The 19624-nt window shown below is 40.8% G+C and overlaps 1 protein-coding gene across 1 annotated transcript in view; it reads left to right on the top strand.

The window, feature by feature from the left end:
* Wdr72 (WD repeat domain 72) overlaps window positions 1–19624 on the top strand; it is a 172333-nt gene that overhangs the window by 97455 nt on the left and 55254 nt on the right. The window contains exons 17-18 of the mRNA XM_041679848.1: window positions 1196–1275; window positions 2738–2933. Of these exons, the coding sequence (XP_041535782.1) occupies window positions 1196–1275; window positions 2738–2933 (276 nt within the window). The remainder of the gene's footprint in view (window positions 1–1195; window positions 1276–2737; window positions 2934–19624) is intronic.

Below are 19624 nucleotides of genomic sequence, written 5' to 3'. Positions count from 1 at the left end.
GGTCATCAAGATGAGAGAGGAAGAGAGGAGGGAGATCAAAAGAAATCTCCTCTTCTGCATCGTGGAGATGTGGGAAGTGTGTTCAGAATGAGGTTGTTCTGGGACACAGGTCTGTGTACCCATGATTGATTTCTTCAAATTCTTTAGAAAAACATTATAGTAGTAACCAAGCAATTTATTATCAACTTCTTTTATGTTCTTAATTTACTTTATACCTTTTATGTTTTTTCCATCACCATTCTTTGATCATTAATGTAAGTTAATGGAAATATACATGTGTAACATACACACATATACAAAATGTATATATACTATATGTATGTTTGTGTAATTTGTTTCTATATAGGATGATTGATAGAAAATATAATGGATAAAAACTAATCTAAATAATTGTTACTAGACTGTCAAACATGAATCAATACCTTAACTCTGAAAGACAACTGTATTTGCAGTTTCCCACCACAGAAAGCCTCCACCGTGCTTCCCTTTTTTCTATCGAGACTTAGATCTGCATGATGCCTGCACTCATCAGAAAGCCTTACGTGACTGATAGTTTTCATTTCAATGATTATATATGCATTTTCAATTAATAAAAGGGCACTTTTATTTCTTATTAATTACTCTTTTGTGTGATGAACTGATAGTCTCTGTATGGATCGGTGCACATAGAACGAGCCCTTCCTCAAGGTTAGAGCTTCTCACTGACTTAAGGCAAAGAGAGAAAGGGTACTAAAGAGGACAGCCTTGGAAGAAACAATGCCTCACACAGAGCATGAAGCAGTAGCGTTTTACCCATTGGTAGGAGAGGAAAGACTGGATGAGCACAAGCAATACAGTCTCTGATTTTACCTGTGATGGGTGCTGACTTGTATGAGGAGGTAAGAAGCAGAAAAATCTGGTGCTTTGTTCTAGTTTAGCAAAGAGGTAGAAGGATGAATGAAGTATAAAAATAAGCGTGGTGTGACATTGTCTGTCTAATTATTCTGGCTGTATGAAAGTCATCTGAGATACTTTCCCAGAGTAGTCCTGGCTGCCCGTTCCCATCCTTGGACCTGCTGAATCACACTCCACCATAAGGTCGGACCTGATCATTGGTGTCTGTAGAAGCAATCTTCTCCAGGTGGTCCTACTGTGCAGACAGCATCAGGGACCTATCCTGAGTGGCATTACTAAAATGAGTTTTCTTCATGTCTAGGTAGGAATGAGTACCACACACCCGAGGCTGACATCTCACTTCTGAAGCTAATCTCCTGCTGGAGAGACCAGGCTGTACAGGTATGACATTGTCCGCGTGCCTCTAGCTATCAGAGGAGATGCCTGCTACTAAGATTCATTGAGTCCCCTCTTCCCTGAGAATGTAAGAAGGCAGTTATTCTTATCCTGCAAGATGACTTTCTAGACCATTCCCTTTGCCAAGCTTGAAGTATAGACAGGGATCAGGCAAAGAATAGAGATGTCCCAAAAGGATATACAAAGAGCAGGGTAGAGAAGAGCAGCCACGAGAGCTGGGTTCACTCTAGCAGGGGTAGCCCCTTATCTGATGTGAATTCTCTTGGAAGCAGAATTAGTTATTACTTGATTTGCGATTTGAACTGTCCTCTTCTGAGGCGTTTCCTTACACAAAAGTATCCAATTTAGAGAGCTGCTTTGTACAATGTTCTCACATCTCCCTTTCGGCTTCTTTGGGTCCCTGGCAACTGCTGGTGGATCTGAACAGCACAGAAGTTTTCTGCACCATCTGAGAAACATGAAAACAGTATCATTAGACAGAGTCATTAAAGACACCTCGCCAGTGCCCTTTCAGAATCTTGCATTTTCTAAAGAGTGCAAGGCTGTTGGTGCCCAGTCCCACCTTGATTACATCTTAGTTTTTATCGTTATTAGTTAGTTTCATGCATGCGTGTCATGAGTACTGACCCCTCTCACCTATGCCACCTACCACCCACCTACCACCCACCTACCACCCACATACCACCCACCTACCACTCTCACCTATGTCACCTACCACCCACCTACCACCCACCTACCACCCACCTACCACCCACCTACACCCACCTACACCCACCTACCACCCACCTACCACCCACCTACCACCCACCTACACCCACCTACCACCCACCTACCACCCACCTACCACTTTTGTCCACCTGGCCTCCTCCCCGCAGATTTCCTTCTCATGTTCCTGTCTGTTTGTTTGGTTTTGTGATATGATATGATCAACCAGGACCATCTGTGTGACCATGTGTGTGGAGACAATTGGAGCCTGTTGGGCTCAGCTACGGGCACGTAACTAAAAACAGTGACTTCTGTCTCAAAGCATCTACCAATAGCTAAGAGTTCCGAAGTGAAAAACAGGGCCCTTAAACCTCTCCCCCTGTCCTGACTGATGGTTGATAGGGTAGGTCTAGTGTTGGCCCAGTGTTTGGGTCTAGGGAATGGCATCTTGTAGCTTGTCACCCCATATTTTGGCTCACCTCATTTGTCCTTTTGTAGTGTTCCCTGAGCCTTAGAGGGGTGCTATAAGTAACTTGGGTAAGATTGGACCCACGTCTGCAGCTTAGGCATCTGAGTCTCTCTCTGCATCGCTACTCTTACTCATAAGGAGAGACATTTCATGTGGCTTTTAGCAGAATAGGCTGGTATTATTTATGGAAAAACTCAAAGTTCTGGGCTTTTACAAGACTGCTTATAATTTGGAATAATATTCTATAATTCATGAAAATGAAAACTCCCCCAGGTAACTGAAGCAATACAAGCTGTCCTACTGGCTGAAGTTCAGCAGCACCTGAAGAGTTTGAGGGACACACCCGTCAGCAGCCAACCAGCCGCGGTGGCACAGCACACCATCTGTGAGAGGATGCAGATCTCCTCGAAGGTGGGGTGGACTGAAGAGATAGAGCTATCGTATATGGGAACCTCCTCCCCTCTGAAAAGTAAGTGAGCAGTTTACCTGTTTGCTCTTTCAATGAGCTTTCCTACTACTGACAATGTGTTGGGGAATGCGCGTTGACAGCATATCATTTCCTCACAGGTGGAGCCACGCATCCCATACTGGATCGAGTCTCTTAACAGTTTGTTCGCATCATCATCAGGCTATTAAAGAACATCTGATTCCATCATAGTTATAGGTGTTTTGTAGAAGGAAATTTTTATTGTATATAAATAAAAACAAAGTGAGGGGGTGCCATTGAAGACCTGAGCTCTAATCTCTAGCACTTTCATAACTATCTGGGCTCGGCAGTGTGTATCTATAACCCTGAAGAAAATGTAGGGCTCCGTCGTGGCTGTCTCATTAGAAATGAGATCACCAGATTTCTTGAACGATCTGTACGAGGTGCACATGGGAGGCACCAGGAATCAAGGGATGTGGAAATGAAGTGATAGGTCTTTGAATTTTATGATTTTGCAACTTGCTCATTTTGCAGTGTCTTCTTACGTTTCATGGTGTGTATTTCATCTGAGGTCTTAATATTTGCACACTTGTGTGTCAAGTATGGATGGATCACCTTATCTGAGTTTACATTTACACACTGAGTATATTCTGATTGTCTCTGAATGCAGAGCTGAAAGGGATATCTGTCTAAGTAAAGGAAGACTTTGTTGTATAGCTAAGTACCTCATAAGGAATAGCTTCCTTTACAGTACTTATATACTAAATGATCTTCATTTAGCCTCAATAGGGTCTCTATGCCCAAGTGAGAAGAGGTAAGTTCTTTATGGTCATAGCAGTTGCCTAGGAAATCTCCATGTGATGCTGAATTAGCAAGGAGCAGAAATGCAAGGAGACACATCAATGGGGACCTATGTGTCAGGAGCATCTAAGGTGCTCTCTCTGGATAGAACCTCAGATGAGTTGACATTTGGCATCTCTTTTTCTAATTGTGTTGTTCTGTGTTTGGAATTTAAGGGCAATGGTGCCTGTGTTAACCCTGGTGAGATGACTTGACTCCTGCATCTAGCACTGCAGCATCAGGTCTAGGAGTACTGTGGTATTCTGGGTGTGTTAAAGATAGAGAAGATTCACTCTACAAAGGCTACCCTGAAGGTCTACTTTCAATAATATATATTTGAATAATCTGCGTATTTTTTCTATTTTTGACTAAACTAATCCACAGAAAATTGAAGAGAAGGATAAAAGTCCCACAACAAGAAATTCTGGATTCAAGATAACACTAATCATGTGAACACTGAAATGATATTGTCAAATACAAGTTCTGATGAGAACTTGCTATTTACTACCTTTAAATATTTGTATTTTTGTACATTTCGTAATTAATGGAATGATGAGGTACTAACATGGTGTATGTCATTGATGTGTGTGTGTGTGTGTGTGTGTGTATTCATGTGTTCAGAATTTCTCATTATTCTCTAAGAAAGGGTCTCAAATATATCACCTAGGCAATCTGAACTAGGAGGCTAAGACTAAGAAGGACTGGTAGACTGATATTCATTGGTTTACAGTGTCTTCTCTTTAAAACTTTCAGTCAATCTTTATACATCATATTATTTATTGGTTTCTTCTGTGCACTATATATTGGTTCAAGAGTTGGAGATGTCAGAGAGCAAACTGGAGTTCTCCAATAAGGGATACAAACCAGAATCAAACTTAAAATGTAGGAAAACCAAGCCACCCTGGTGTTCAACATTATTATCAACCTGAAACTATGAGGGTGAGCTACAATAGAGGCTTTGGAACACAGGAAGAAATTAATTAGCTAGGATTTGAGAGTAAAAAAAAAACCTTCTTAGATGTAAATATCTCTAAGCTGGGACCTGAAGGATCAAGAGAAGTCAGCCAACAAAAGGTCAAGGTAGAGGAGGCAGCTGTTAATTGAGATCACAGATTCTTTTCAGGAATAATTCTTCTTTTCCTTGAGACATGTGTTCTTTTCGAGTCTCATTGCTTCCATAACCTGCCCTCTTTATCCTCAGCCTTCCAGAATAACAGTGGCATTGATAATGCCATCATCATTCATGCAGTTTAGTTTAGTTCAGAATTCTTTGTGTAGTCTAAATTACTTAGTAACATTCTATGCAGACATGTGTATTTTCATACCATTATGCTGTGGAGAAAACCAAACCAAACCAGCCAGCCAGGCAACCAACCAACCAACCAACCCATCTGTGATGTGTGATGACTGAAGAGAAGCATCCAGTGCTCACCAGTCCCCCTCCCATGCACACTCCTAGCTGGCATCAAACCAGATGAGGAAGAAACCTTGTTTATTCTCATCACTTCTCCTCATTACAGTACTAGAAATGTCATCTCATCAAGACATATCAAGCAAGAGAAAGAAATGAAAGATTTGCAATTATGAGAGAAAGAGAAATTACCTCTGTTTTCAAAAAGACTCCACAAAGGTTATTAAAGCTAATGAATGAATCCAGTAAAGTTGCAGAATGCAAGACAAGCATACAAATGTGGTATGTCCTTTTATAACAGTAATGAATTTGCTACAGAGGAAACAATGGAAGCTACCCCAATGAGTGAACCTAAGGATTATTATTACTAATTAGTTCATTACAACTGTATGTTAAAATAATATGTTAATAATGATAATTCCTAGGAATAAACCTAACCAAGGAAGTAAAGATGTTTGTGATAAAAATTATGAAACACCAATGAGAGAAAGATATATATTAAAACATGTACAGACCTCCCATGTCCATGGATAGGAAGAACAAACAAATGCTTCAATAAATAGTGCAGGGAAAGATGTTTCAGTCCATACAGAAAGTTGAAACTGAAGTCCATTGAAACCCTGTACAAAAATTAGTTAAATTAGATCAGTGCCAATAGTGTAGGATCTTACAATCTGAAACTATTACTGAAGTCGAGGATATGCACATCGAGATATCGGCATGGATGCCAGTTCCAAGGTAGGACTCTGGATGCCCAAGAAGACAAAGTGAGTATTATACCAAATGGGACTATACCAAACTAGATAGCAAAACAAAGAGCACAGCAAAGAGAAAACGAAAGGGAGTAAATATGTGCCAACTATTTATCTGATGGAGGGCTGATATCCAGAATATACGAAGAACTCCAAAAGTCTAACAAAGTATAGCAGAATGATCTGAATAGTTTTTGAAAGAAGAAATATGAATGACCAGTAAATGAATGACCATCTTCGAATAGCATTAACTGCCTGAGGAATGCAGAAGTGTAAAGAAGGTGGAGCTTACCCCACTCAGAATCACTGATCTCACAGAAGAGACACTAGGTGAGTGTGTGGAGAAATGGGAATTTGTACACACTGATGGAGATCTGAATTCGTGCAGTCACTTTGGAAAACAGTGTGAAAGCTTCCTCAGAAGACTAAAATTAGAATTAATATATGATCTAGCTAACCCACTCATGCATATAAATTCACAGGAAGTGAAACCATCTTACTAAGGAGGAGCCTGCATTCCTGGGCTTATTATTACCGTATTCACAATAACTAAGATATGGAGTCAGCCTAGGTTCCTGTCAGCAGGTGAATAGGTGAAGACGATGTGGTATGCAGTACACAGTGGATTGTTATTCAACAATAAAGGACCAAATTCTCTTGTTTTTGGAGAAAAGGACGGAACTCATGGACATTATACTAAGTGAAGTAGGCTAGACACAGAAGACAAATATGTTTCTTCTCAAATGCAGAATCAACTATCAGTTATCCTGAAAGTGTAGATGTTTCTAGAGAGGAGAACTATAGGGGTCATGAGGATGGAAGAAGAATGAATAGGTAGGAATTACACAGACTACACCCATGTCTAGAAAAGTATGAATTTCTTTCCTTTAGTAAATATAATTAATGTTTTTCAATGTACAGATATATTCAACATAACAAAAGAATAAAGGAAAAAGAGAAAATCTTGCCCTAAGCATTGCTGCCAATGAGTGATATAGCCACACATCACCTCATAGAGTCTGCTTTCCAGGTTAACTTCTTCACTTAACATCATTCTCCAGTTGCCCACGATTACTCCTCTCATCTCTTTCTCCAGTTCTCCAGAATGACACTCTCAGAGGGAGGCTTTTGTGAGTGTCTAAGTGTGTGTGTGTGTTGGGGGGTTGGGGGGATGAGCCATGGAGGTTGTTGGTAGTCAATTATGAAATGTCTTCCATAGGCTTCAGTCCCCAGTAAACGGCACTGTTTTCGAAGGATGTGGAACCTTTACAAAAAGGGCCTCTCTGGGCCATGGGGATGGACCTTACTTTTAGCTCAATCCATCACTTTGGATCTGTTCTCTGCTTCTTTAGTTTATTTTACATATGAGTGGTTATAAAGCAGCAGAGACCCAGGCACTTGACAAGAAAGCAGAAATAAAATGCTCTAGACCAACAATTCTCAACATGCAGTTACAACCTCTTTGGGGGTCCAAGGACCCTTTCACAGGGGTCACAGATCAGATATTAATATTATAATTCATAACAGTAGCAAAATGGAAGTTATGAAGTAGCAAAGAAATAATTTTATGGTTGTGCATCACCACGACATGAGGAACCCTATTACAGGGTTGCGGCATTAGGAAGGTTGAGAATGACTATTCCAGACCAAATCAGTCACTATCTATTAATGCCTGGCCTCTGCAAAGCTTTGAATTGTCAGCTTGATTGTAAAGGCTTTACTCTGGAATATAAATTTATGCTTCTGTAGATTTTAGTGGTGAAAAAAATACCTAAGAAGTTTTGCTGAAAATGCCCACTGGTAAATGTAAAAATATAGAACTTTTAGCATGAACATGTTAGCTGTAAGGATTAAACATTTGGTACATGGAAGGAATCGTAAACCTTTGTGGTCATACATTAAAATATTCATTAGACCATTTCATTTAAATGCCAAGACATTTATGTTTTAGATAGATATTAACTGACTAAAATAAGTAAAAGTGGCATCACACACACACACACACACACACACACATCATATACATTATATACTTTCTCAAAGACACTAGAGGTAGTTTGGCTCAATGGATGCCCTGTCTTATTTTTGGCTCCTGAGACACCTCCGTCATCATTTAGCCTTTGCACCTACAAGCTCTACTGAATTCTTCTGCCATTTGTGCCTCTGTGAACCATCTTAAAAATTCCACTGCCCCTGAAAAACCATTTTCTGCTCGTTTTTTACCTAAAAGTTGTTTCATTTTCCACAGAGTTTAAGACTGATGTTTTCCATGGTATTATATGAAAATCTGGAAATTTTGTCATCTTTTAAAAGCCAAACCCTCACAATACTAGCCTGGCTCCGCTGTCCAGCGATGGTGGTGTCAAGCAACAGAGTTAAGTATTTCCTTGATAAAGGTTTGCAAGCCCCATGGCATTGATTATTGTCCACATCCCCATTTAAATTTATTGACAAAGAAAAAGTGATCTAGACTCCCTTGCTGAAATCAATGTCTTTGGTGCTATTGTTCTCTGGAGCTGAGGTCTGCCCCCTGACATAGATCATTCAAGAACAAGGATGGGGCCAATCTGTCTTTTTCTCTCTCAGCGCCTAAAGCACTCTTTCACCTACTAGCCAGTCAAAAGTATTTATTGAATAGATGAATAAACAGATGAGCAGTGGGAAATTTGTTCTGAACATTCAGCCAACTCCTAGGTAGTAAGGAAGGGCAAGGATGGAACAGTCAGTTGATCTCCGTGCTTTAGCGACCAGGATTGATCTTGATACGCACTGGAGTTTGTGTTTTCCCAGAGGCGTCATCCCACAAGCATGCAACATAGAGACAAGAACAACATGAACACAAGACGGATTCATACACACACATGTATACACACATGCACATAGAGAAGGAGAGAGAGAGAGGGGAGAGAGAGAGAGAGAGAGAGAGAGAGAGAGAGAGAGAGAGAGAGAAACACATAGGGATACAAGCATGGAGACAGAGGACTCTAGATGACTACTCTTGCTCATGTGTCTCTTTGCCACTATCTCTTTATGTACCCATTTTGCTATGATCTGCAGTTTGAAAGAACGTGGCCCCCAGCCTGACCTAATTGCCTTTTAATTCCTCTTTAAAGATTCAATGCCTTGGTGTGGATTTCTCAATGCTCAGTCCAACCCTGTGCTGTGCCCTCCCAGGAACTTTCAGCTTATTCCAATCCCTTGTCACTGCTTCTCTAGTCCAGCTAACATAGAACCTTCAGAGCCTGGGAGGTCCTGGCCAGCTTGTTCTAGCCTCCTTACGTAGCTAGGGATGGACTTGAACTGTGTTTTCATCCAGATTTGTTCTTATTACTGCACGCCTGTGTGTTTCTTTATGTGTATGTATGTCATGAGTGTGAGAACAGGTGCCTGCAGAGGCCAGAAGAGGGTGTGAGTCTCTCAGAGCTGGAGTCACAATGGTTATGAGCTTCTGGCTCGGGTACTGGGAACCAAACTCAGTTCCTCTCCAAGAGTGGCAAGTTCTTAACCGCTGAACCACTTCTCCAGCCCCACCCCACCCCTTTTTATGACTGGACACTTCCAGAGACATTTGTCAAGTCGTTTACTGTAATCTCATCAAATAATGCTGATATGAATTCTCCGAAAATAATCGTGGTGTCATTAAGGATGAAATTCCTTGAGCAAAAAGCAGACATGAAGTGAGTTTTGCACTTTCTTCAGGTAGCACAATGGGGAGCAGCACAGGGTGGTGTCTAGGGAAGGGCCAGTGACAAGGGAAATGGCCCACTGGTCTCTTTGCCCCGGAAACCCTGTTCCCATGAGAAAGTGGATTGTCTTCCTGACTCAGCCTTCATTTCTGCATTTCGATTGTGCAATACGTTTGTTCTATTTACAACCTTGGAATGATGTGGAGAGGTTCAGAACGCATTAAGCATTTGCAATGGCTAAGGTCCACTGTTAGACATAGATTTTTAACGGTGCCTCTTGCCCAGAGCTAGGAGGGCACAATTGTAAAATGTTATGAACCACCTGCCCCTCAAGTTGCTCACTTCCACAGCTCTATAACCTCCCACTCCAGTATTCCAGGGGACAGAAAGTGGAGCTTACCTTGTGCTCCCAGAGGCAGACACACCTCCTAGTGCAGGACAAGGGATCCTCATGTGTTCTTGCAGGAATGAACCAATGACTAATGAATGTCAGTGGCAGACACATATCCATGAACTCTGATCCAAGAAAGAAGAAATGTAAAATGACAAGTCCATAACTAGGAAGAGAATGGAAGGGGTCATTATGGGGATGACTATTCTATTCTAAAGTCTGTATTCATAAGCACTTACTCAAATCTGCCTACTCAGTTCAAGAGAAATTTACCTATGTAGAGGAAAAAACAATTTTGATGGGATTTGAAGGAAACCAGATAATGCATAGTATGCCTCCTGAGAATACGGTGTAGTATGAAACCTGCTTGCTTGGAGAAAATTTGTTTTGTATATTTTTTCTTTTATTGTCCTCTGCTGGTCATGCCTTTGTTTTTTTTCTATGCAGTTCCACCCGGTTGGAGAACCATTCTTTACAGAAAATCTTTTTAGGTAGTCTGACATCTCTCTGTGTCTGTCTTTTCCCAATAATAGCCACATAATTCAGGGGAGTTCCTTTCTCAGCTCCCTTGTGTCAGCTCCTTCCTCCAAGACCAATGGCTGAATTTCCAACCTGGCTGCAGTTGTCTCCACCCACAGAGAAAGGCCTTCTCATCCCATCCACTTGCTCATATCCCAGTGTCTTAAGATCTTACACATGAGGTCACCATGGAGACCATGTTACCTGATGAGACAATAGGAAGTCCTTGCACTAAAAAGCCCTGTCCCAAAAGGATCATTAAATAAAATCCCACAATTTTCAACTTAATTGTGCTTTATTATATAATACAAATGATATAAAGGATATCATGGGTTTAAAAACTAGTGTGAAATTTCCCAATCTGTGAACCGATAGCGGAAATTGGAGGAAAATAGTAGGCGCAAAGAGATTATCTATTTTTAAGGTCATGTGATATACTAATGATTGGGTTAGATTTGTGACTTAAAATGTGTAAGTTCAAAATATAGCTTAAGATATCTTACTTTTTCATACAGTGTTTTATAGTCTCTAATATTTGAAATATGTTTAAGTTATTTTTATAACTCCATAATATTCCTTGCTATATTCAATGTATATCCCTTAATATATCAATGCCAGAATAGAGAATGAACAGGTTGATAATCCAACTGATAGATCCATCCATCCATCTTTTGAACTTATCACTTCTTCGAATACATGTTAGGCCCTCTCCATGTCAAGTGTAGTATCTTGGAAAAATAGGATGTAGTTTCTAGCTTCTGAAAAGCAGGAATCTAAGAACCCAGGAGGTTATTGTGGCATGAGACATTAAAGTTCACATTTCCATGGAGACAGAAAACTTGTGATTGATAGAGCTTGAGTTTTAAGGGGAAGTGTGCGATCTGGGGAACCATGTTGTACTCACCATGAAACTGAGCACTCTTTCAGCCTTTTTTTTGGAAGGAGGACTCACCCCACCATGAGGTAGGAGACAACTGGATGTTTACAACCCTAGTTATCACCTGAAGAATCTGTCCCCAAATAGGATCAAAGTCACACTCCTTGGGACAGTGGATAAGCAGAGTGACAAGGCCAGACTGTGCAGACTACAGGACTCCACTAGTGGCAATCTTTGCTGTGGAGTTTCCATTAGGCTGGTGGATATGTTGCCAGGTCTGCACAGTGAACAGAACTCCTCTTGCTCAGGTCTCTGTGTGCCCTTCTTCTCAGAGAGATGCTACTTTCCTGTCAGCCTTTGTTTCTCTAACTCCACTTTTACAAAGACCCAGATGACACCAGTTGGGAAAACATCGAGTGACAAGGGAAGATTGCAAGGACAATCATGGAAGCAGGTCACTAAGTCCTGGTCAGGATGAGGGAAGCCCCGTTAAAGCAGGGTGGGGACAAACAGGACCTGGTGGCCAAAACTTCTGACTTAGAGCTGAAGGATCCCGACAATCCTAAAATGCATCATCTAGGAAAAACTCAGACATATCCAACACTAAGAAACAGGAAACACAGCTTATCAGATTATCCTTACTCTTAGCACCTTCCTTGTAAAGTAACACTTGTTTATAAATTTGATTTCCTTATAGACTTTCTTTTTTCCATATCTTTATGAACCCAGGAAAGGTTTGTTTGGCTTCTACTTCCAGTTCACTGTCCATCATTAAGGGCAGGAACTCAAGGCAGGAACCTGGAGGTAGGCTTCATGGAGAAGCACCACTTGAGGGCTCGCACACAAGCTCTTGCTTAGCTACCTTGCTTGTGTAGCCCAGGACTACTTGCCTAGGCATTGCGCTTCCCACAGCAGTCTGTGACCCTCTAGCATCATTTAATAACCAAGATAATCCCTCATACACATGTCTGTGGGGCAATCAGATCTGGACAACTGTAGTCGGAGGCTGCTTCTTTGTTTTCCAGCTGCCCAGACCCAAAATAATAATACAGGAACTATACTAATTGTAATGTTGTTTGGCCTATTAGCTTATGCATATTTCTAGCTAACTCTTACATCTTAAATCAACCCATCTCTGTGCATCACCATGAGGTCTTGACCTACTGGCGGGGTTCTGGCATCTGCCTCCTCCAGCGATGATATGGCATCTCTCCGACTCTGCCTTCTTTCTCCCAGCATTTAGTTTAGTTTTCCCTCCTAGCTCTATCTGTCCTATCACAGGCCAAAGTAGCTTCTTTAGTCATTAACCAATAAAAGCGACACATATACAGAAGGACTTCCCACATTAGACAAGTTCTCAATGGAAACTTTCTTCTCAGATGATTCTAAACTCTGTCAAATTGAAAACCAAAGCTAATAAGAACAGCTAGAGGCAATGTCAGTACTTCATGTCTCATAAAAAAGATATTTTCTTCATATTATATAAAAAAGGAATTTTACCTCCTTAATTTTAGTCCAAACAATGACCACAGTGTTTGTGGTCATCAGAGCTCAAATCTCATCAGCAACACTGTCCGTGTATGACTGTGGTTCTTGGCACAGGTCTCTCCTCTACTTCGTGGTTATTTCAAATTGCTTTCATTTTGATCCACTTCTAACATTCACTTCAGCTTCCGTCCAATGATTTGGTTTGATTTCCCATCTCTCCTAGCTCCATTTGAGATGTTTATAACTTAGAGACACCACCAATGTTTTGTTTCTAGTTTTAAAACATGGACTTACGCAGACATTATTCATCATTTTTGAAGTCAGACATCCTGAATTGAAGCACTAACAAGTCTTAAGATTCAATTTACTCAATGTTGGTTCTTTGAAATTTTCCAGGAATTGCCTCTATTATTTCTCTTCACCACATGAAACAATCTTAATTTTTGAAAGAAATTTAGCAAAGCAAGGTTATAATGAAGAAAGTAGTTTTATATTTTTAAGTTGATATGTATGGATTGTCTCCATGGTTAAACCTTATGATCTATATCTTGAGATGTCTACTTAGTCCCAGAGTTATTATACCATTTACTTCTGTTATGCCATTTATTTTTATGTCTTTCAAACTGCTGAGGTTCGGTGGTCTCATTTATTTATTTTTTTAATCTGACACCCTTGCAGCATGCAACTGTTTCAGAAAGTCCTGGCAAAACACCCGTAATGCAGTACAGACTTTCCTCTGTGCATCAGGGCCATGCCTGGTGCTGTATGTCTGAGGCGCTCATCCCACCTGAAGGGTGAAACCAACGAAAGGCTTTCTCTGTCTGTGGGAAGTGTCTGATGCTGGCAGCTGCATTGGAGTAGAATGAGCTTGACTTTCCTCAGGGAATCGCAATCTCAGGTTTTCCAAGAATTAAAGTCAATTAAAAATATCCCAGAGAAATACCAAGTTCAGGACTTCAAAGTATTCATTTACCGTTCTGTCCAGGTAGTGTGTGACCAGTTGATTAGCAAGCTTTTCCTAGTCTTGCAAATCCTTGGCTTTTCTAAGGCCTCAGTGGCCCCCAACCCTGAAATTATTTTCATTGCGACTTCATAATTGTAACTTTGTTATTGTTATGAATCATGATGTAAATATTTTTGGAAGTAGAATTTTGCCAAAGGAGTTGCAACCATGTTGAAAACTATTGCTTTAGAGTAATGTTAAAGTGGTTTTGTTTTTTCATTTTAATTACCAAGTGAAGTGTTTCTCTACCCCTTTTATTCAGCCATCAGTTAGGACTGATGTTTGTTTGCTAGCTTTGCTATGCTGACCTGAAGTCAGACTAGAATACTATGCTACTATTCGACAGTCTCAGAGTTGTGGAGGTTTTGTTGTTCTGTTTTATTCTAAGTGATGCTACTTCACAGACCAGGATAGAAAGGATAGAGTTTTTACAAAAGAGGGAATCGAATCCTCTTATGTACGAGTATGTATGAGTTTCTTTCTGAATTAACTTGCGCCTTCCCCAATGGCACTTTTTAAGAGAAAAGAAACCTTTAGAAGAGAGAGTTAACACTTTTTCCCTGTCAGTGGCAACCCGCTGCTAATGTGTTCATTTTAATAAAAGCCTAGTTTATGTATTAGTCAAAATTATAGTTTGATGAATGCAATGTTTCATAAATTGAAAATAATCATTGCATTGGCCCCCACAGTAAATTTGTTTTAAATATTAGTTTATTATATGTGTTGGCTTGTATTACAAATATTTCCAGTAAGCAAACACAAATCATTTTTATATTTAGCATTTAAAATGTATCTTAACTTGACCATTAAATCATCTATTAAATATTCAATTAAAGTGGAGTTTGAACCTTTTATTTTATTTTTTTCATTCGTGGTCAGGTATTCGGGAAGCAAGCTAGTAAGATGGTCCTGGTGCACAATTTGCTTCCTCCCTTCTTCTGTGTATTTTGTCAGAGAATGCCTTAATGTAACAGAAATCAGATTTGGTGTGTATTTTTACACCAAATCAAATTGTGTAGGCGCCACCCTCTGCTTTCTCCAAAACATGAGAAAGGATTAAATTCCACCATGGTTTAGCTTAAGAAAGCCTTGCAGCTCTGGAAGAAGCCTGTGCTGGGAGGGCCAGAGTGTTTACTGGAAACCGTGTCCCATAGCTCCCATTGCAGAGCTGGGCTTAGGAAGTTTACTGACCCGCACTCTGGCTCCTCCTGGAATGCTCTAGTATGCGGCTTTCCTGGTTATTTCGTGGGCGTAAATCACAAACATAAAAGACGTTGAGAAGACGTAAGGATGAGACTGTGGCACGGGGCTGACTGATTGTGGAAAGCACTTAGGCGCAGCCCTTCGAGCAGCATAGGGAGGGGAAAACATCAGGAGCAGTCATCTTTATTACAGTTGGCAGGCTTCCCTTCCCTGCTGCACTCGCTAGAGCCCCACGTCCTCCCACCCCAAGCCTTACTTTTCCAAGTTCACAAACCATAATTATAAATTACAACATTCCTAATCTGCTATTTTAAGATGTAGCATTAATACCCTTTCTCAAATCTAGAAATTTAAGAGAAAAAAAAAGTGATCAGTAAAACTTTATGGAGCTTTTATAACACAAAGTGCCACAATACATCACAAGTTTACACTTTACAGCCAATTCCTGGAGGTAAGAGAGCTGCTTGCTGTCCTCACAGACAGGGCTGTTTAAATACAAGCAGAGGGATGAAGAGGTGACTCAGTGGTAAGGAGTGTTTGCTGCTCTTCCAGAGGACCCAGGTTCAGTGCCCAATGGAGAGGCTCAAAATCACCTGTAACTGCAGTTCCAGGACATCCACTGCTTTCTGGGCTCCACATGCAGCTGGTGCATAGAGCTCACATAGGCACACACGTGTAAATGAACTTACATAAATCCTTAGAAAAAATAAAGGCTGAAAGAATATCAAGCAAGCTATTCCTGCACTGTGTGATAAACTAGGCCGTTTCCATTGTTATTTGGGGTCATTATTTGAGATCTTTATATATAGCTACGGTTTGAGATTTTGCAAAATACTAGATAAATGGGTCGTTTCATCCGCAGCTTCCATTTTACATAAAAAAAAACCATAGCAATTTCTAAAGATTCCCACCAGTGACTAGTGCCCTTATGTTATTTGAGAAATGATCTGAACTGCAATTTTAAAACTGTCTTCCATACCTGAACCACCTGTAAAAATGAAATAACTAAAAGAAAATTTTGGCTTATTTGATGAATTTATAATTATATATTTCTAATAATTTGTATTTTGTGTTATTAAGTTTTGAGATGGGGCACATTTCAATGAAGTCTGTGATCTGAAATGAGGATGTTATGACAGTCATGCCAGTTTTTGGTCTCAACACCAAAATTAATTTTTCACTGAGGTAGTGTCTCATATAGCTCCTGTTGACCTATGACCACCTTGAACCTCTGATCTCTTTCCTCCACTTCCTAAACCCTGAGATTATAGGCTCACACTAGCATGCCTGGTTCTTATGATGCTAGGCTTTGTGCATGCTAACCAAGCTCTCAACCTTCCGACCCTCAACTTCATCTTGATCTGGATGCATCGTAGGGAAAACTTCTGCTTTATCTTGGTAAACAGAGGCACATTTCATCTACAGTTTGGTTGGAGAATTTTGTATGAACAAAATCGCTTTGAACTAACATTTTTACACACACTCACACACACACACACACTCACACACACACACACACACCTTCTGTTCTCAGTGGTGCACCTTATAAATCAAAAAGTAAGAACAAATCAATCTTGGACCTATAGGAGAATAATTTTTGACAGTACAAATCAATGTTTATTATTTCTAAGTTTATTAATAATTAGCATAAAATTTGCTTGAAATGACCTTATTTAACAATAGATACAATGAAATGTTGAAAACATAATTTGAGTCACATACATAAATCTCTATACAAAAAAACTGCTGAGAATCCTTTCAAGAAACATGTCTGCATGTTTCTCATGCTCAAACCTGAGCTCCTGGGACAGAAGTGGCAATGTAAGAAAAGTTTGTCAAATACCCCACTGTTTCAAGTTCCAAATATATATATATTCATATATATATATGAATGGGCTGAGATCTGCCTACATTGGTCAAGTGCTGGCTATACAAGCTTGAGATCCTGATTCCTAGAATCCATATGAAAATCAGCCAAGTCTATGGCATGTGATTGCAACTCCAGCGGTGGGAAGGTAAAAGTAGGCAGGTCCCTGCAGCTTGATGGTCAGCTGCGCTAATTGAATAAGTGACCACAGGCAAAGAAACAAAAGCAGACGTAGGGTGGACCAAGCCTAAGGAATGACACCCAAGCTTATCCTCTGGTCTCCACATTTGAGCACACACACGTGCACACACACCAGAAAGGGCTCATGGTATGATTTGAATAACATGAATTATTGTATCTATCAAGATTCTAACCATTTCCCTTTGAACGAGCCCTTACATTCTTCCTTGGTCCCTGCTGTGCCGTGGAACTGGATACTGTGTTAATGCCCAGCTTATGCCAAGCAAGCTGTCGGCTCACAGAGAGAGGAGTTCCAGGAAGTCGCTGGGGCCTTTTTCCAATAACACTCTCTGGCATGCAGACCGTGCAAGGCTCTTTTGCAAATGGTTATTGCTGTGAGATCATGACGAGACTTCCTAGAATCACATGCAATTCTTTTCTCTAAAATTCCCTACTTCAAAACTTTCTATAGAATTGTGGATTTCCAACCACTTCCTTCCTGCCACACAAGTATAAGTCAGGACATCCCAGCTCCCTCCGCCAAGAGAGTAAAGGGCTAAAGCCACGTGGAAATAGGCTTTAAAAATCATGATTGAAATGTTTACTATTACGCTTATTTCTGTGTGGTGTATGTGCCATATGCCATGGTGCTTGTGTGGGGGACAGCTGTGAGAATCAGTCAGCTCTTTCCACCACGTGGGTTCTGGGGACCAAACTTAGCTCGTTAGACTCGGTGATTTCACCACAGAGCCATCGAACTGCTGGGTTACTTTATTTATTTATTTTTTTCAGAGAATGGACTGTCTTATTATTCTGGTTTTTTTATTTATTTATTATGTATACAGTATACAATATTCTGTCTGTGTGTATGTCTGCAGACCGGAAGAGGGCAGCAGACCTCATTACTGATGGTTGTGAGCCACCATGTGGTTGCCGGGAATTGAACTTATGACCTTTGGAAGAACAGGCAATGCTCTTAACCACTGAGCCATCTCTCCAGCCCCCCTGCTGGGTTACTTTAAATGTGTATCTTTTCATTCTAGGCTTTAGGCTTTAGTTATATTGGATCTTAGTGTCTTAGTTCAGATATTTTATAAACACGGGAGCACTTACACAGTTTATTATCTCTGTAAATTCTTAGTCTTCAGCAGTCACTGAAAGTTTGAAGCAGGCATTATGTATAGTGTTCTACAGCCAGGGTAATCCCAGGAAGACTGGCCCTTCTGAGCCTTGAGCAGCTGTGAGGGTCTCCAGGTTTAGGTACAACTCAAAAGGAAGGCACTTGTTCTTCCCCGTCAGGCTTCCTTTGTATTCTAGCAAGGCTAGAATTGCATTCTGGCCTATCTACTGTCAGTAACTTGTCTTCCAATAACTAAAGAGATCCCCTGTTATCAAATCTGTCCCATTAGCTCTCCTATGGCAGCTCTTTGTGGGTGCGGTGTCTTCTAACAAGTGAACACAGAGGCTCATCCAGGCCAGACCACACACGTGTCAACTCAAAGGGCTGGATATCAGGAAGCTCAGCTTGCCTTTAGGCAGCAGTGGGTTGGAAGCTGTGGCCATCACCTTGCTCAGCAGCCTCAGGTTTCTTGGGAGGATCCCCCAGGTGCAGTTAGCCAGGTACACTTGCAGAAAGGGTCAGGTGTATAAAATTCGGTGTTTATGGCATATTCAAAGTTCTCTTTGTCTGGTTGTAACTACCAATAAAGGTTAACTTTTACAGTGAACCCTATCAAGTTGGCATGGTTGTACATTCCTTTAATCCCAGCATTTGGGAGGGAGAAGCAGGTGGATCTCTGTGAGTTTGAGGCCAGTCTCATCTATAAAGTTAGTTCAAGGACAGCTAGTGCTACATAGAAAACCCTATGTTAAAGAAAGAGAGAGAGAGAGAGAGAGAGAGAGAGAGAGAGAGAGAGAGAGGAGAGAGAGGAGAGAGAGAGAGAGAGAGAGAAGGAGAGGGAGGGGAGGGAGGGAGGGAGAAAAAGAAGGAAGGGAGGGAGAGGGAGAGGAAGGAAGGGAGAGGAAGGGGAAGGGAACAGAAAAGAAAAAAATGAAAAGAGAAGAAAAATTAAAAGAAAAAAGATAAAAGAAAAGAACCCTGTCATCTTGGAACTCGGGTGGCATAGCAATGCAGAAAAGAAAACCACTTATTTTATTTTAAATGTTATTTTTTTTTGGTCATGGGTAACTTCTCCTTTCTTCTAGAATAAAGCATATTTGGTTAAAATGGTGTATAAGGATCCTTAACAAGCAGCCTCTGGGGCCTTTCCAGTCTTGTCTTACCCTCTAGCCCTCACCTTCAAGCTGTACTCAGTCAAACCAAACTCTCTCTCTTTGGTCCTAGAGATGTGCTGTCTGTATTTGCAGGCTACCCCACCCCTAGCTTATGGAGCAAGGTCCCCAGTGTACAGCAGTGCCAGATACAGCGCCATTGGTTCTTCACCACAATGCTTAACATCCCCTCTCTTCTTCCATTTTCTGTCCCAGGCATTTTCTGGGATAATTATTATGGTCCC

This window comes from Microtus oregoni, unplaced genomic scaffold (assembly GCF_018167655.1).
Source record: "Microtus oregoni isolate MIOR12 unplaced genomic scaffold, Mior012 000032F_ref0000030, whole genome shotgun sequence".
Classification (NCBI taxonomy): Eukaryota; Metazoa; Chordata; class Mammalia; order Rodentia; family Cricetidae; genus Microtus; species Microtus oregoni.
The sequence above is the reverse complement of the archived record's forward strand: the minus strand, read 5'-3'. Positions and strand labels throughout refer to the sequence as shown.